We start from the raw sequence: 19,568 nt of genomic DNA, 5'->3' as shown, positions 1-19,568 counted from the left end.
GTTGCCTCCATATCAGCTTGAAGCCCAGGGAGCTGCGGTTCACTGGATATTTTTTTGGACTATTTTCTATAAACCCTAGAGAGGATTGTGTAGTAAAATCTCAATAAATATGCAGTTTCTAAAATACTCATATACCTGTCTGGTGCCCACCACCATGCCATGTAGAAATTCACTTAAATCAATCTTTCTTAGCTTATTCTGATGCTCGGCTGTCTACGTGCTTAAATGCACATGTTGCTGTGTGTATAAAACAATCAAGGAACAGACACAAGATTAAGAATCAGGAATCAGACACAAGACAGATGTCAAAACTGGAAGCCTGGTTTTTAATTGATATTGCTCTACTGTAATAATCCTGAAAGGCATAGTCTGGAGTAACACATGTAATGTTTTAACCCATAGTAGTTTAAGTTACAGAATCATAGGTCTCTCTTTTTGCATTGAACAATATATACAATGTGAAATAAATACATTTACACGAATGGACATTATTGTTTGAGCACACTTGTATGATACACATCACAAAAATATACAGGTAATTGTTTGTCTTTTTTTTTTCTCATTTAATGATGTGAAGCACATCTAAAACCTACGGACATGTTTTTAAATAACACTACAGGGACGTCTTTCATCAACTCTTCTTCACCACTCAAGGGTCTTTTTGTTCTTCCCTTTCATCCAAATGTTCCCAAACGTTCTCCCTTTCTTAAATATATTCTTCATGTTTGCAAATTCAGGCTGCAGGGTAAGCTGCAGCACGGGTGGCGTTTGCACCTGGGGACTAAATACAACTAAATGACCATACACTGCAGAGTTGTAGATAAACACTGTTTATGTGCAATTTTCAGGGGCAGCCATGGAAAGTGGACAAACCTGCTTTGTTACTGTGGCTCAATAAGTCATCATTCTGTTCAAGCTAATCTACTGTTTACGTGAAGTGGTCGCAACTAATTGATCCATATTAGAGCAATAACTTGATGTCCAAAGTGAAAACAGCTCAAATGGTTTGTACCAGTGGCTCTGCAAAAACCCAGCTGCTCCTTCCTTCTCCTTGCCTTTCCTTGTTAACACTAATGACAGAATCATTCTAATAGATTATTTAGTATTTGGATCTATGACCCGACATGTGCAACACTTGCCTCATAATTGTACAGTCTTCAAAATATTGCTTTTTAACAAGAAGAAAAAATACAATTAAATCATATTGTGGCTATGAGCAGCAGATTACATCAAAACCTCTGGACAAAATACATAGTTTCCCTTCCAAAAATTTTTCCTGGTCAAATTTAGCATTCGTCATCTGAAATGACAGCAGTAAACAAAATAAAATGGCATCATTGTGAATCACGTTTAATATGAATGTCAAACGTGGTTACTAACCAGATTCAGCTTTGCATTAATCACTTGAACAGCTTTCTTAGTGAATTGTTTTAGGAGTACGCACAATTTTTGGGCAACTGACAAAGAAATAAACAGCAACAGAAAACAAGAGTAAGAAAAAGAGCACCTTTCTTCCATTTGTTGTATGTGGCATAATGTACAGTTGGTGGCAATGAATACCATCCTTTTTTCCAGGGGGACACTTTTCTATGTTACAGTCAAAATACATTTGTTGTTATGCAATTCGAAGCTTGACCATAAAAATATCGCGTATTCCTACTTGTGAAACCTTTTTTTCTGTATAATCATGTTTTTAAAAATGTGTTAAAACCTTTGTTGAACACTAGAATATTTGAAATCATGGTGTTTGCATCACAGCGTATGGATCCAGAAATTTATTTTAGCAGGTAGGGTAATCACATGTTATTTCAAGTTGGGGAAAATTTGAGTTTCAATATGAATTTTGCAAAACCTGGTGCCCCACAATGCAATGAATATATGGTAAAGAGCAGCAGCGAGTGCTAATTAAACATGTTTCTTAAAACATGTCTTTCCCATCAAACCACACAGGTTTTTCACTGTCTATTGTAAAGCAAGATATTTTCCAGGAAACAGGGACGAAAAAAAAATTGGTTTAGTATTTTCTCTTTTTGCCTGAAAACAGCAAAGATAATGACTTCGCTGAGCTGTATGGAAGGCAGTTATGTACAGCGAGTTTATCAAAAAAGAGTCACCTACAGTTCTGAATTACTCAAATGTCCTTTTCATTTCAGCTTTATTTAACCTAAAGATATACAATATACTGTTCAATCTACAGGAAAGTTACACAAATGATCCCTTTTTAAATACTTGTTAAGGTGTTTCTTCATTTAGATACTAAATATTTAATTATTTATGTATAGTTTGGTAAAGATGGATACTGTAATTTGATCCTGGTGGTCTAGTTAAATTTCTAGCAGAAGAGCCTTATATACGATTCGGTTCATTGTGAGAGAATCCGGTGCCCAGACCCCCGGCGGACTGATCCGACAGACAGATAGACAACATGGCCTCTACTCTACTCTGTGTTGTCTAAAGAAGAAGCACACAGCACAAGAACGGGAATCACCACAAGAAAAAGTACACAGCAACGCCTTAGAGGACTCATCAGAGGAGAAAAAAGTTCAAACATAAAAAAAAAGACCTAAAAGAAAAAGAGATGAACCAAAGAGAGATTTTTTTCCTTGATAGAAAAAACAGCAAACATGAAACACACAGGTTGAACTACATTTTTTTCCCATTTTTTTTTCATTTTGTGTCCAATAAAATGTCTTATGTTAGAATTATAATCTGTATAATTTACAATATACAATGTTTAAGAAGGCTGAGAAAATACCCCTTACTAATAATACTGATGGCTGATACTGAAAGTGTGATGTTAGAGATCAACTACTTTTAAACTGCAGCACTCCTCAGCTGTGACAAGTTGCCATTTTATATTAGATTACGCTGTCATGTAAAATACACATTTTGGCATCCTTACTTGGCTTTAGAAAGTGCATAAATATATATATATATATATTTAAAAAAAATCCATCAACTTTTTACCTGTTAAAGCTGTGATAACTCAACCACACTGTATGCAGTTTTACTTAACCATAAAATTAGTGTCTCTTTGTAAGACAGCTGCCTGTCAGCTCAGCGTTTCCATTTTTTGTCTAAAATTCAGAAAGGGTCAGAATTTTTAACAAGCAACATTACCTATTCTTTTTTTTTTTTTTTTTTTACAAATGATCAATGTTAAATTATATAAATTACTGTTGTATTCAGCTGAGGTAATTAGCGTCCCATGATCAATTTATACAGAAGCTGATTTAAATGACATAATACGGTAATTGTTGTACGTAGGCTAAAAGCTTTCATAATTTCAACTCCTCAAAAAAAATCAAGTGTTTCAGGAAATGGGGTAGTGAGGTAACAGGACATTTTGATTTTGCTAGCACCATTGTACCCCTCAGCAAAGATTTAAATTTAGTCAAGGTACTCTCATGGTCCCCACACTCAGTCACATGTCCAAAAGAATTGCACCTCAAGCCACAAATGAGAGAAAATTGTGTACTATCTAAGTGTTTTTTTCACTACAAGAATTGTCCTGGTTCAATCAGATCAAATGTCAATGCAAAAAAAGCCTGGTCACATGAAAGGTGCGGACTTCAGAAGGTGACAATTGCAAATTGGATGCTGGATCTTTTTGTTTTTATTTGCTTGTATTACTTCTCCCAGTTGCAACCTTTACACAGCTTTTAAGTGAATAGATTCCTGGGTTGTATTTTTCTTCTTAACGGTCATGAAAGGAAATGCCCAGTGACTGTTATCTAATAGCTTATGGCAAGTTACACAGAGAGAAAGAGAAGCGACACATTCTCCTCCAAATCCTCATCCCCCTTTCTCCCGAATTTAAGACTGGCATGTAATGTTAATATTGCAGACTTAGTCCATATACACAAACCCCTCCTTGAAAACCACTATTGCTCAGAGTTTCTAAGATAAACGCTGATTTGTTAATACATTATTACTTGTTATATTTTTATATATATATATATGATAATTGCTGAAAGTGGTCAAGCTGATAGAAAAAAGGAAAGACATATTGATTGATTCAGTTTTAAGAAGACAATATTAATAACAAAAACAAAGCCATGTTATATGTCATATACAGGATGACAATTATTTACAACCCTAATATTGGTATCATCACTAAGATTATTTTCAAGGTAGAAATTAAGAAAAAAGATCGAGGAGTTTTAAAGCAACAATACGTATTCTTCAGTCAGTTTTGTCAGCACACCTTTCCTTCTGGTTTGAATTGCGCCGAGTGACTGTGGCTCCCCCTACACTCCCTGAATGAGTCACAAGAATATCTCTGTACTGACACAGGAGATGAGCTGGTAGTCGTGAACACAACGGGATGAGGAGGGTAATACAGAGGTGAGACTTTTGAGTTTTTGGAGTGTGGCTAATGAGCTTGGGTTGGACTACTAATGGCACGTTGATAGACTTAAATCCCTACTGACTGGTATGTGAAGAGCTGCAAATCAGGGCCACAAAACTGCTAAAAATTGTTCAAATACACGTCTGAACACAAGAGGTGTTTTTCATCGATTATACACTATACACAGAATGTGAACTCAGCCCACATTTGTTTGTTAGCCATGTATCTTTGACAATTTTATGAAGTTTCAATCAAATTGTATTCTGTTGTTAGCAACTAAGAAGTCATATGTATACTTTTAAACTCTGCGAATTAATCACACCTCATGTGGTTAGAATATATGAAACAATTTTTAGCTTTGCCAAGTGAACAGACATTGATATTATGGCAAGACAGGTTTGAGAGGCCAGGATGACCAGTCGTCAGCAAATACAGCAAACAGTAAAGTTGTACTTGAAGCAGGGGAGTCATGGGAAACCAGGAAATTGAATTTAGGGAGAACCAGAAAGAGTTTAAAGCAGTTGTTTCCAATGCTTTTCCGTAAAACCTTAAGCGCTGCTGGTTTTCATAATACCCAGAAAACAATTTAATAATTACAGGAAGAGAGAACCAGCAGTACTCTTGAGGCCCAGGACTGAAAACCACTGGCAGATCAAAACAGAAATGGTTTTGGGTTATGACAGTAAAGTTTGCTGGCATCCTCTGAATGGATGATTCCATTCTTTGGCAGGGCAAATCTCCTCTTCTTTTCTTTCTGTCCATTGATTCAAATTTCATTGTACATGTACTTCAACAATAAATGTCATTAACACCTCCTAAGTGTTCATTTTTTGTCCACTCGTCTTCTTCTTGAACGCTAAAAAACTCTGAGGGAAACAGGAGGGGGAAAGGAGACACGAGTGCAGTCTTACAGTCTCTCAGAGCTAAAAAGAAGACTGTTCAGTGTCTTTTAAACGTGTCCTCATTTAAGCGTTTGTCATTAATAACATCCTAATTGTTATTAAATGCATAAGTGTTTGTCATCGTCAGTGTTTGGAGTCACTGCGAGAACTGTTAAGTTACTCTTAGCAAATATCGTCTTCCATTGATAAATGGGAGTTACACAGTCTGTCACCGTCTTCCTCCAAAAAAGATCATCAAGTCAACACCCTTTTGTCAAAGACGTGGTGTTTCAAGTTCAGGTGAGAGGTCTGGATAGCGTCTATTTATAGGGAAATGTGTCAGCAGACAAACTTCCTATTTCTGTGTGTGTGTGTGAGAGTGTGTGTGTGCATGTATTTGTGAGAGTGCGCGTAAAAGAGCAAGAGGTCATTCAAAGTTGATGTTCAGAGTTCGAGTTGAAGCCCAGGTGGATCAGACTCTAGCTGTCCTTCCATCTAGTCCCTGTCCTCAGACCTTGGCTTCCAGCAGCTCCAAAAAGAGTTTGTGCATTGGGACTTTGCCATCCTGCTTGATGCTGTAGAAGTGTTGCACAGCCTTGGTGGAGGTCTGGCGGAGCAAGGGGAGGGTCATGAGCAGCTTGCCTGCCCGACGGGGATCCTCCTGGTGCTGGGAAGCCTCGTAGTCCTGCAGGGCCTCGTGAAGCACATCCTGGAGCTTCTGTACTGCATCCACATCTTCAATATGCATGGAGTCTGGAGTAAGAGGACAGACAATGTATGACTAAAAATTTGAAGTATTTTGTATAATAATATCCACATCTACTGAACTGTATTTCAACCAAAGTGGGAAATGTGACATAACTGTTTTGTTGCTGTTGATAAAAAAGAAATATTGCATGAAAAAGTGGACTTTTTAAAAGTAAGTCAAGCCTGCTAATGTGAAGCAGATCCTGCAAAACTCTCCCACAACTCTCTGAGATGTTTTCAGCAGTGTAGACTTGTATCCGTGCCACCATTGTCTGCTGTGAGTGAGGGGAGAGAAGTGCTAAAGATTAAACTAAACATCTACGCAGAAACAAAGTGAAAATATTCCTGAGCATCGCAGGTGCAGGCTGAAAATACTATCAATATAAATTCCATCGACTCATGATTTCCATGCCTACTGTAAAAAGTGCAGAAATACTTTGTGCATTTAGCAAAAACCTGATTTAGTGGCATTAAAGGAACAGTTACAAATGTAGCCCTATTCCTTAGTACTTTTAAACACACAAAGATTCAAAAAACAATCCAAAAACAGGGTTTATATATTCCCTTTATTCCCTCCCTTCAAAGTGCAAATCTGTGGGAGTGATGAATGGCCAGACAAAGAGACAAGTGGGTGGAGAAAAAAACAGACAGACTTGTAGAATGATCAAGAGATGAAGGAACACATGAGAGTTTGTGTGTGTCTGTGTGTGTAGGGGGTGATATGGTGGTGCAGGAGGGAGTTGAAGGAGTATGCGGTTGCACACATCTGTAATCTCTCTTTGAGCTGGCATGTAAGGTGTGTTTTAGCAGTGGCAGTAAAGCCCGATGATGTCCCTCAATAATAATGCTCCATATTGCCCCTAAGGGAGGCAAGGTCTTAATGTGAGCTGGCCTTTAGCTCCCAACCTCCGATCAATGTCTACGATCAATAGCTACATGCATGTTAAATAATAATCACAAGACAACTATTGATAGCTCGCTCCCCCACTCACCTACCAACAACACCACCCCCACACACACCTACAAAACATTTGATTTGCTTAGACATATGATTGGGTGTGTAAAGACACACACAGACATTGCAGGTGTGGACAGAAAGGATGACACAGTCTGATGCCTGCTCTCCATGTAAGCTCTGTCAGCTGCGTGGAGTTCTACATTAACACAGTATGATCTTTTGTAATGACCTTCTAAGTCCACTGTGTGCTATACACTTCACTTTTATATGTTTACTTTTTTACATCTGTAAAGTCAGTTATACAAGTGGTTAAACTACATGCATATACTCCTAAGCAGAAGCATTTTAGCTGTTTGGAGGTCTCGTGTTGTGTATGTGCTTTTGTTGCCTGCCATTGGTGGAAGCTTTTAGTGAAGGATATTGCAGTTCAACCAAATACTTCCCACTGGGTACTTGTTAAACACACTAGCTTTCCCAGGCACACATGCTCACATCATCCACGTGCACAGATGGGAATTGGAACAAGTATGAAATATATAAATTATATTGTTCAGAGAAATAAAATCAACATAAAATGTGCCTGCAAAGCCACATACACACAGATGTGCACACAATCGGACTAGCACAATCAAATACACTGAGCTGGATCTATCGAGTATAATGCATGCATCAGTATGCAGGACCAGACTGGTCAGTGGGTCGGATTCTGTGAGGATCAATAGAAAAATCAGCTTCTATTGGTCCTCAGATATTCTACTTGTGGTCCACTGGTCTGAGTCTTTTAGAAACTTTTCTCTGTGATGATATTTTCCTTAGTGGTTAACGGTATTGATGAGGCAGGGGAACGAAGTTTAAGGTTAAGTTGATATTTCTTTTTGTATATACAGAATATGACCATATATTTAACTTTTACTTATACAGTACCACTTTGTAAATATAGACTTATTCCATAAAGTCATTATGACATTAGTATTGACTGCTAATGCCATACAGAATGGAGGAGACCCCCCCAACCTTTTCTTCTTTTTTTTGAATTTGTAATGGGCTGTGCAGTGAATAGGCAGAAGCTAAACTGCAGTTTAATGAGTTTCACGTTGTTTTTGATTAGCATTGTGTGTTTAGTATTTAAGCTGGTAGACATGGCTTCTGCCTGTGCTGTGACCCGCAGTAAACTCACAAGTAAAACAGCAGACGTTAATGAGCACAAGTACATAAGGCTGTTAAAGCGAACATGTTAACATGGAACTCACAATTCACAGTCGCACATAAATGAATCACACACACACACACACACACACACACACACACACACACACACACACACACACACACACACACACACACACTATCACATACCCCCACATGTGCCTCCTGTTTCCCATGGCTAGTTTAGCTTTCTTTACATGTGGGGCACGTTTGCTAACATTTCTTAAGGCTTGGCTTCATTAATGCACAATTAGCATCCTGTGAATTAATTAGTGTCAGTGCCCTTCAAAATGCTAATGCTAGCATTCTGTTGTCTTGAAGAGCATTTCGAGAGTCTGGGCAATGATACAAAGTTCTTATTTGGCTGTCAGCTATTTCAATTTCAATTAGTTAAAAGAATGACGATTTCAAATGTGAATTTTCTTAAGAGCGATGTCTGCTTTTGACAGAGTTTACTAACCTGACATTTCCATCATAATGAAGAGCATGCTGTAGCTGGCCGTTTACATGGCCAGTAAATTCACGTCATGCCAGTGTCGAAATGGAACATTAAGAAAACAAAAAGGCAATTACAAAAATAAACCAAAGGTATGTGTTGATAAAATCCTATGCAAACAATGAGCCTTTACATGTAGAGGAACAGTTCAAAATATTATAGCTGAATATAAAGCCCCGCGAAAGATGTTTTCTTGCACTTTGACGGTATTTTGTGATATATAATAGATGGGAGCATTAAATTAATATGGAAAATAAAGAATATCGCTGAATGAGCCATTGTGACTAATGTCAGCACCATTTCCTTTTGTAAAACAATGAAATATTATTACTATTAGATTTTCCTGTCCATGTACTGGATGTTTGCCAAATAATAATGATTCTTAACTCTGTTGTCCAGCTGAAATAACCAATAAATTTCCTTAACTTCCAGTAAGCAGTATTCAGAGAATAACTGAAACACATACATGGATGGACACAAATGCACACACACAAGCAGCGGCAAGAGATTGATTGTCACACAAAGCCCACAGGAACAACATGTCAATATTTTCTGCATGTGCAGAGCAGTATCTAAGTATGTGTGTAAGCAAACATTTTTCAATGGCACACACAAATGTTTCACTGAGTGCTAATAACCAGATGTATGTTTTTTGAAAGTTTAGGAACATTTATGGATGTAAATATGTGTATGCGTGCCTTTAGTGGCACAACCAGAACAAAAGGCCCCTCCCTCCTTATTCAAAGCTCTCTCGTTGCATTCTCCCATTTAAACACATTGTATTGACAGCTCCCCCCTTGTAATTAAAGAGTACTGAAGAGCTGGCCAGCTTCCAAGACAAAGTTCAAAAGACGGGTCATGGGAGGAAGAAGGCGTGTGTGTGCGAGAGAGTGCGTGTGTGTGCGCGTGTGTCAGTCAGCTGTCGATGCAGCTGGACACATCAGAGAGGGGGCCTTATCGACAGATTTTGGGTTCTAATGATTTCACCTTATTTAACAGGCATCTGAAGAGACGACTATGCTAATTGCAAAAAGGATTGGCACGTTGTGTTGTGGTGAGGTTCAACTAAAAAACACGTTTTTATTTTTGCACTGAGCATGTGTTTTTCTATGTATGCATACAGTATTTGACACACTTTTGACTAGTAGAGTATGTGTTAACATGGTTGCGTCACAGTTGTGTGTTTGTTTGAATGCAGAATACTGAAATCGGTCCTCTGATAGTTCAGCTCAAATGAGCCCCATGGGATTGGGAATCCTAGGATTAACTCTTCCACCAGTAAAACACAAATGTGGAGACAGACAAAAATATCAGCTGAGAGTGAACAAATTCCAACCTGAGTTAGCCAAAGCAATGGCCTTGAGAGTGACAAATTCCTCCTTCTCTAGTTTCATAGATTTATATTTCTTCACCAGCTGAAGGATGGCATTGTTCAGGTCCAGAAGTCCAGCTAATTTCGACTGGTCCTCGTCCATTATGTAGTCCTCAGCATACACCAACTACAAAGAGACAAAACAGAAGAACTGGATTTACTGGCATGTTCTTAAATGTCCACTTGAGAATGACTCCAAAAATAAGTCAGTCCCTTTGGATAGATTGCATTACGGTTTAGAGTTATGCATTACGAGAGGTGGCCACTTGAGCCCAAGAAACAAACAGGCTTACCTTGTCTTCAAAGGGCAGTGAACGGTAGACAACGCGTAGGATCAGGATTTCCATCCATGCACTCTGTAGGAGACTCATCTGGTCTGCCAGAGACAGCGTGGAAAAACCTGGTAAACATTGAGACAAAAAGAAAAGCAAGAGCATAGATTGTTAATTTAATTTTTCCACCCGAACAAACCAAAGAGTTAAGGAGTCTATCTTTCAGAAAGAAAATAAAATTCAGTAAATATAACCTTTGCGAAGAGGAAAATGCATCCTGTGTGTTTTTCTAACGTGGGTTTTGTTTTGGGATTTATTTATTTTTTAAAGCAGAACTAACTCAAAAGCAATAAAACAGCTGTGTTTAAAAGGTGTTTGAGCTAGTATTAGGTTCAAGACTCAGCTTCACTCCCTTCTTGGCCAACCTCAATCCATCCACTTGACTAGAGTTCTCCACCTCCTCTCCTCTTCCTCCTCTTCCTCTTATGCCCAGGGCTATTCTCTGGGGAAAGGCGGGCCTTATCTTTCCCTGCCACAACTTCCAAGGATCAATGCTGGCCATCGCTGTTACGCCGCTCAAATACACACACACTAACTGCTGCTATGGCCTCAAAACTCCTGCTTTCTTCGGTGTCAATCCATGTCTGCCTATTTGCCTATGTCTACGTATATCTGTCTGTCTCCTTTTTACCTATCAGTGTCTGTCTATGACTGTGAACCTCTTTTCACCTTTCTTTCATTCACTCATTTCTTTTCAGACAGTGAGTACACACACGATTCATATTTCTGCTTGATGCTTTTTGATTGCGATGTTTTTGCTTCCTCATGCCATATCTCTTGATTACACTCACTTCACTTGCGGTCCATCCCTCTTAGTCTTTCTCTTTCTGTCTGTCTCTTTAATGGAACACCTGCCTGCTCACACCTTTCTTCGCAGCTGTCCTCTCCTCACACACCTGTCCATTCACACCTGCCTGTCTGCCTGTGTGTGTGTGTTTGTGAGCGTGAGCCTTCATAGGCAAGGCAAAGACAGTTTGCCATGCAAGCACACCTGTCAGACCTCGCTGCAGCCCTCCACTGTGTGTTTGTGTATGTGTGTTGGAGTGAAGCATCATGCCAGGAGAAGCAGGCAGATGCGAAGGAAGCTATTTCTTCAGTAACATCTGCTGCGAAGAACCTCCTCTTGAGATGTTAGGTGCGCCAGAGTGTGTGTTGGTATTTTGCGCATGCATGTACATTAGGGGCTCTTATCTCACAGTTTGTTGATTGGTAATGGCAGGCGTCTCATTATGTCCAGGTTGCAGGCTATTGTTGTTTGTAATGCGCTCTAATTCATTCAATCTACAACTGTTAACATTTCTTAACACACACTTCATATCACATACACATAAACATGAACGCATAGAAACAAACTGGAAAGAATCCAAATGTGTATGATTGATACACACACACACACGTGCGTACACTCTTACGTGCACACTCACACACGGCACAGTGAAGGGAGCAGTATCACTGCCAACTGGCAGTGTCTTCTTCTACTTAATGAAATCATCAGAAGGGATTAGAGGTGAATTTCTTAAGGGGGGGTCTTCGTGCACACACACACACGCACACACACACCTTATTCACAGAGGCAGATGTCTTTAGGGGGTACTTAGGACTTCACCACTCATTGTGGGCTGGGGAAATATGCACTGGCATTGCTAAAATTAACACACATACACTTATTGAATCTGTTCAACCCTGGGGTCAAGTGAAGAGAAGGCGAGATGAGTGAGGGGTTAATATCATTTAATGGTGTCACTGGTTGTGGGTTTTAAATTGTCTTTGTGTGTGTTTTTGGTACTCAGGTGTTCAGGGCAGAACTAAGATTTCCATCAATTTGCGCACTTCCCTCTGGTGGCATCTGGTCCAGGACCAACAGGAGCACACAAGGCTCAAGAAGTGGGCACAAACATACAAATGCAAGAATACACACTGAATCACATATACACAAATATACCGTGAATGTCAACTTCATATGGAAAGTGTCTGTATAAGTGTCTGTATATTAACAGTGCTGTTTGCATAGTCCTCTATCCTCCTAATGATACATAAGGTGTACAGATGTGTGCAACACACACACACACACACACACACACACACACACACACACACACACACACAGAAAACACCAATAATTAAAACCACAGTGATTAATTTATTGAGCTGAAAGTGCAGCTTTTCTTATTGAGGCACATCAATGATTTTTATCAGGATGGTGTCTGCGTGTGTGAGTAGATTTGTGCAGTGTGTGAAATTTTTTTTGTCCTTGTGTGAATATATGTGTGCTTAAACTGCACATTTGTACATAACTCATCAGCATATTTGCATTCCGTGTGTATGCATACATTCCCATACATGTTTCCACGGGACTCTGCATGCGTATCTCTGTCTGTGTTTGTGTGTGTACGTTGGTGTGTGTACCTCTCCCTCTTCCCTCCCCACCAGCCTGTCTGCGCCGTTCAGCCATCCAATGCCTCTTATCTGTCTGATTAATAGGCGGCCGGCTTCAGGACAAATTAATTAACAGATAACGCCATCTTTCCCTTCTTCCCTTCCTACATTCCTCCCCTCCTTCTCATGAAGCAATCGATACAACAGAAGAAAAGAAACATCAATGGGAATTTAGTGCTGATGATGGAGAGAGAGAGAGAGATATTGATGGGAAGAGAGAGAGAGAGGGAGAGAGAGTGTATCAGAAAGAGTGAGTTGGAAGAGAGAAGAAAGTAAAAGGGGGTGAGTTGTTAGAAAGAAGGGCGGCAGTGGTGGTAGTGGGAGGGGTGGAGACCTTTCTTTCATACCTGTGATTTCACTTGACAAAAGAAGGTTTCTTATTTGGTTCTAATTACATTTCCTTTCTGCCCATTGTTGATAAGGCATCTCATACTGTGTGAGTTAGCATGAGTGTGTTTGTGTCGATGTTGTTTGCCGTTTGCAACAAAGTTGAAATATTTGCCTAAAAAATATCGGCAAGAACTTCAAACAGCACCGTATAAAATTATTACTGGATAACTGCTTCCATCTGGTAACACCAAGTTTTGGGCTGGATATTAATCTTATCTATAGTTAGTATTTGTGTTTAGGTGGTCTGCTAAAGTAGAACAAACCTATGACGGTACAGATGCACTTATGTGTGTGCACTGACAGAAAGAGGCTACAGTGCAGTCATGCAAACTTAACCTCTACCTCTTGCTTGTGCACTCTTTCCTTTTCCCTTTTCTCTATCAGATACCCGCATAAAAAACAAACACACCCACAAACACACGTCGATTCCCTAGCCACCCTGCGGCCTGTTTGTCTGCCAAATGAGTCCTGACTGCACGTTTACACCCGAGACTGCACAACAATCTAACACAGACACACACACACATAAGATAGCCCTCTCTCATGCCCCAGTTGCTCCATAGATGCACACGAACACACATATCTAAGAGGCCTATATTTGTTTTCGCATGGTTACAGGGCAAATGGAAACCAGTGAGAAGAGACTGTGACGCTTATGGGTGCCCATATACTTGTGTATATACACCGAGAAGTGTACGCGCATATGAGTCGGTGTATTTGTATGACGACGGCAATGTACATCTTCGACAACTGAAGTATCAACACGCCTATTCTCCGCGCCTGTATTCCGACAGGTGTGAAAACCGGTTGTGATGGTGATCTGGTAACCAGTTATTAACGCATGACTAGTATTCACATCCTGTAACCCAGGTTAACCTCTTTAGCCCCAAGCCTAACTGATCTCCTGCCTTTTGCCCCCATATCAGGGGGCGTTGGGGCTTAAGAGGTTAAATGGGACACTTTCCATTTAAGTGGCGGTGTCTTGATTTTTTTTGTGTGTGTGTCTTTTTGTCCATAGAAGCAAAACAGGCGAACAATTTTGAGCTCTAATCAAGCAGACTTAATAGCTTGAATATATAATGTAGTTTTGAAAGGTTCTCTGACAATTCTTTTACATTTTTTAAAGATCATTTTGTGTGGGGCTCCACTTTGAATAATATCTGCATAATTAATACAAAAAAATACATATAAAACAAGTTTATTGTTGAATTAACTTGATTTTATTTTCTAAATTGAGCATAAGAGGGTCTGTGTCCTGGTGAGAATGAATAGATTTAAAGCCCTGGACAAAATAGGCCAAATTGCAGACCAGCCGTGTGTATTACTTAAATAATGACCAGGAGGACCAGGTGTATTTTATACACATTTAAACCCCCCCCCCCAAAACAAAAAAAAAAATCACCTGAGAATTATAGAATGATTGAATATGGAAACTAATTTAACTCTTCTCAAGTGTTGTCGTGTAAAATGAAATTCAGTTTTCCTTAAAATTTCGGACTTTCTTTCAAAAATAGTTCATGCTGGCGAATATTTGAGTGCTCTGGTATCAGAATGTCTTTTAAAAAGTCCCATTGGGTTACAAATAGCTTTGTATCCGTTGTCCTTCTGTAGTCTTGCAGTGGCCCTTGAATGTGCTTAACACTTGCTTATTGTGATACAAATGATCCTTTTGAATCATTGCCTCAGGACAAATTTAAAAGGAAACATCCATGTTATAGAAACAATTCACAGACTTAAGAAAACTGCCTTCAAGTTGCAAAAAGTGTTTCCCTGCAATTAGGGAGTCATGACCTAAAGCTCATCATTCAACAAATGTGTAAAAAGAAACCCAAATGATGTAACGCCAGTGTAGACAATGTGCTATCCAACACTGGAGCAACAGTGTAAACCTGTGCAAAACAAAGAGAAGGTCACGTAAAATAAAAAAAATGTTATCTTAATAACTGCTGAAAATTGGAGACATAGCTATTTCTTTTCAAAAAGACTGCCAAATTGTGCATATTCACCATAATCTGACATAGTGAAGCGAATCTTTCTTGAGCGAGAACTGCGTTGCTAACTGTTTTCTGTTACCAACAAGTTGTGCTTTGTTGGTGACAAGGGAATAGTGGATTGTCTATGTTCAGCATGTGCACGTATTGTGTTCTGCAGGGGACAGATTTAAGTCTACTGGCCCACTGAGATAGAGATTGCATGAGGACACGTGAAGTTTCCCACAGTTACCAGCACATCGCTACCCTGCATGTGTGTGTTGTTCTGTATGCACACTGTGTTATGTGGCTCCCGTGCGCTCACTCATTCCACTTTCTGTATGTGTTTAAATGTGTGCACATTGTTGCATGCTGTGCAATGCAAGTGCTCCCTTGTGGTGTTTTGTACGTGTGCGTTTGTGTATGTGTGCGTGCGTACATCTCAAACTGTTCTGTACCATACGGCCAGACGCCGGCCAAAATGAACACGGACCCCCTGTGATGGCTTTGGCCAAGCTGAAACAACACACACAAGATATACGCACACGAGATACACACTGGCAAATGCTGTCACACACACACACAAATGAACACACATCCACCAGCTGACCCAATTACACAGAGATGCGCAACGAGATGGAAACAAATCTACCCAGAGAACCAGCTAATTTAGAGGGGCTTAAAGACACACTCGCACACAGGACACATACTCACCTACACACATATGTGTCCGGCTATTTGGACTATCAAAACATCATGTTTAGATATGACATTATATGGAAGCGCAATTTAAGCGCACAAGTCAAGCCATATCTTACACTGTCAAAATTATGTCACTGCATCAAACTCGTGTGGTAGTTTAAATCCATGCCTGCTCAGAATCACATTGTCTGTAATGTAACCTGCATGAAGAATTCATGATTCCAAATTGAAGTTCACATTTGACCTTTTCAATATAAAATATAAATATAAAATGTGATATTAGTGTATGAATTCTTAAGTTACTTAAGTATCTGTTTTTCTAGATCTTGCAGTGACCTTGACCTTTCAACTCTCAGCTCTAATAAGCTTGTGACGTTCAGGTGACGGTTGCTGCAAAATGTGAAAAAATTCCCTGCAACTGTTATTGGTGCCTTCACAGCAGGTTACATATGGATCAGGCGCTCGAATTGTGCATTGATAACAAGCCGCCTCATATCTTTATCCCGTAACAACCAACATTCAAAAGTTGTAAAAACTAAAAACAACAACAAAAAAACCTTTTCACCTAAACCTCAGTCAGCCAAGCCTGATCCAAATTATTTGAATCCAAAATTTTGGACCTTGCATAAGAAGATTTCAATGCTCCTATACAAGCAGCAATAATAGTGCTTAATGGTCTTCAAGAGTGTTCAAAAGCAAGCCACAAAATGCCACGTTTTTCCTCTTCTTTTTCTTCTTTTTTTTCTTAAACCATTGAACAATTTGCCAACTCTGTGGTGCTCTTTTTATACACAGTCATGTTACTGTCCTGTTATGAATTAAGTAGATAAGCTGTGAAATAATCCACCAAATGTGTGTGTGTGTGTGTGTGTGTGTGTGTTTTTATAATACAGAAATTTTCCTTCCTTTCTTGTGACTGGTATCAAATTCAACCTGACCATACATATGTGGGAAAAAAAGGATCTGTTCTATTCTTTGTAGTATTTTTCAATTAAAACACTGTTAAAACGGGTTTAGAGACTTTTAAAAATGACAGTACTGAAGGAAATATTCATAGCATTCATTGTTTCTTTTGTTTCTTTCATGTTTTGCTGAATACTATGTGAGATTGAGGCTCAACTTTGTTAACAATGAAGAATTAAATGCCATAAATGCCATATTTTATCTGTATTTGATTTCAACATTTAGTAAAAGAATAAAGAACACATGATATATATATATATATATATATATATATATATATATATATATATATATATATATATACACAAATAACAAATATGGTTTTAAGATACATATATTGCGCACAAAATCATTTTACCTTTACTTTCATGCCCTGTCGGGCTGTTGGCTAAAATATCTTTTTCTGTTTCATTCTCCTTCCTTACTCCCCCTCTCTTTTCCCCCTCCTTTCTCCGTGTGGCCTGGGGGAGAGACTAGAGCAGTCATAGGGTTGCGGTAGCCTCTAATCAGTGTGAACAGCCAGCTAATTACCAAACCTTCAGCCCTGCCTGACTGTTAATTGCATACATTAGACACCATCAGCAGCACTGCAAGATTAACACTTAAAATCTTACCATTGCTGTAGTGGAGATGAGTGTCGTGAGCGTGTGTATGTGTGTGGTGCGAGCTGCCTCAGTGGTTGCGGGTGCTAATATTTAACACTTAATTAGACCCAAAATGGAAATGCTGCAACACAGAGATGGTTGTCGAGTGTTATAGCTGTTGCCGTGGTTGGGGGTGCTTGGGTGGGGGCAGCTGGTCGTCGAGGGCAACCCCAAGTCTCCGTGGAGACGACAGATGGAGTGACATTAAGAGCATTGCAGTGGAGCCATTTCAAATAATAAAATATCAATATTTACATTTTAATTACCCACTTCTAGCTCCACTAGGGCTATGTCAAGGAGTGTGTATGTGTGCATGTACACTGCAAGTTCCACAGGGCCAAGCCTTCTTGACTTCACAGGGAATGAAGAGCACCGCTAAAGTGACAGAGGTCGGCTCTATTTGAGAATTTCTTGGAGAAATAAATGCTGAGAACTTTATGCAATATTGTCAAAGATTATATTTCTCATTTGCCTATTTAAAAACTTTTTCTTCATTGCGTCCATCTATCTTTCTCTCACCCTCTACCTTTCCTTCCTCCCATCAATATAATGCTCATGACGGCAGGAATGACCACTCTGTGTGTGTGTCTGTGAGGATGTGCATGTGAGCACAAATTTGTCAGGGGAACCATGTCAACACACAGCTGAGCAGCTTACACACCAACTCACTATGTCTGCACATGGCACACACAAATTCAAAACACATATAAAACTGCTGATCAACACTTTCACGGACAAAAATGATTACGATGTTGAAATTGTAAGATATGTAAATATTACTTGTGTTTATATATGAATTTCTTCATTCTTCAATGAAATTGTATTAGGCAACTGAACTTATTTTTTGTTACGTTATTCTCCTAATTGCCACCAACTTAATCTATCCATCTAATTTGGCTGAATTTACTCTCTCAGCTTGTCCAATTACACGACTTGTGACAGTCTATTGATCCTTTGGTGGATTATCTTTTCAAAACAATATCCTGCAACACTCTGGAAAAAATCCATTGTCTGTCCAAACAGCAAAAATGAATGCTTATTTAAAAAGTACGTAAATATATATCCAGTAAGAACACAGAGTTCAAAAGAGGTAAAAAATTTTAACGGTCATGAAACAGACTTTTTTTTTCTGTTAAGCACTATTGATGTATAAAGAAGTAGAAACCTGCTGACCATTGGCTTTAAAACAATGGTCCCTGTACTGTACATGCCTTGTGTCAGTATATGAGATTATAAGGCTGTGTTGATTTTATCTTCCTAATCCCCCGTAGCTGTTCATAGAGAGAGGACCCCAGAAATTCCACAGGGATTAATTTACCATTCACAGATTAGAGATATGGTCTCCAATATCATCATTGAGGACAAGCATCGAAGGAAAGGGCTCAACAATTGGAGCAATGAGGAGAGGGAGAACAGAGAGAATGAGAGAGCGACTTAAAAAGACTGAAATAAAGACAAAGATGAAAACGGATGCACACAGAGCCTTCTTTCCTACAGCACCATACCATAATGTCGTAGCTTGAAGACAAGAACATTAGACCTCATTCCACCTCCTCATCTGGGCCTGAAAAAGCCTGGGCTGAAAATCTTAATTAATTGTCCAATAGTGCTGCGGGGTCATTATGCATTGCAATAAAGAAGCGTGTAATTATGAGATTTAACAGCCATTACCAGGGCCAGGAACTCATATGTCATCATCAGCAACCAAGCCAATGGTTTGGTACGGCTATGTGTGTGGCTTGATGGACAGCACACATTCACAATGCACACAAATGTACACAATGCCATGTTGCTCTATAGTGGTTATATAGATATACATATAAAATATAATGATATATAAAAATACATTTGTTATTCAATAAGTAAACAAAAACTTGTATATTGGTATACACACCTGCATGCAGACTAACAGCGAAACTGAAAAAAACCCCCCACACACACAGACACACACACACACTTTCACTCACTGACTCAATCAGTCTCACCCAGACAATAAGGCGGCCAGCTGTGATAGCCGTCTGCAGATGAAACATCCCATCAAGATTAAATAGACACAAAAATACACATATTATTACTACCCTGTGTGTCTGTTCTATGCACTTGTGCACAGTGAAGCACTG

At 39.2% G+C, this 19,568-nt stretch overlaps 1 protein-coding gene across 8 annotated transcripts in view; it reads right to left on the bottom strand.

The window, feature by feature from the left end:
- Positions 1 to 305: 305 nt before the first annotated feature.
- Positions 306 to 19,568, bottom strand: part of esrrga (estrogen-related receptor gamma a) — a 166,013-nt gene continuing 146,750 nt past the window's right edge. For all 8 annotated transcript variants that reach the window (XM_024800997.2, XM_023152964.3, XM_023152954.3 and 5 more), the window contains 3 exons: positions 10,305 to 10,411; positions 9,976 to 10,138; positions 306 to 5,985 (listed from right to left, as the gene is read on the bottom strand). In XM_024800997.2, the coding sequence (XP_024656765.1) occupies positions 5,741 to 5,985; positions 9,976 to 10,138; positions 10,305 to 10,411 (515 nt within the window). In that variant the 3' untranslated portion in view covers positions 306 to 5,740. The remainder of the gene's footprint in view (positions 5,986 to 9,975; positions 10,139 to 10,304; positions 10,412 to 19,568) is intronic.

Source organism: Maylandia zebra, linkage group LG1, assembly GCF_041146795.1.
Source record: "Maylandia zebra isolate NMK-2024a linkage group LG1, Mzebra_GT3a, whole genome shotgun sequence".
In the NCBI taxonomy this organism is placed as follows: Eukaryota; Metazoa; Chordata; class Actinopteri; order Cichliformes; family Cichlidae; genus Maylandia; species Maylandia zebra.
This window is presented reverse-complemented; position numbering and strand designations above follow the sequence as displayed.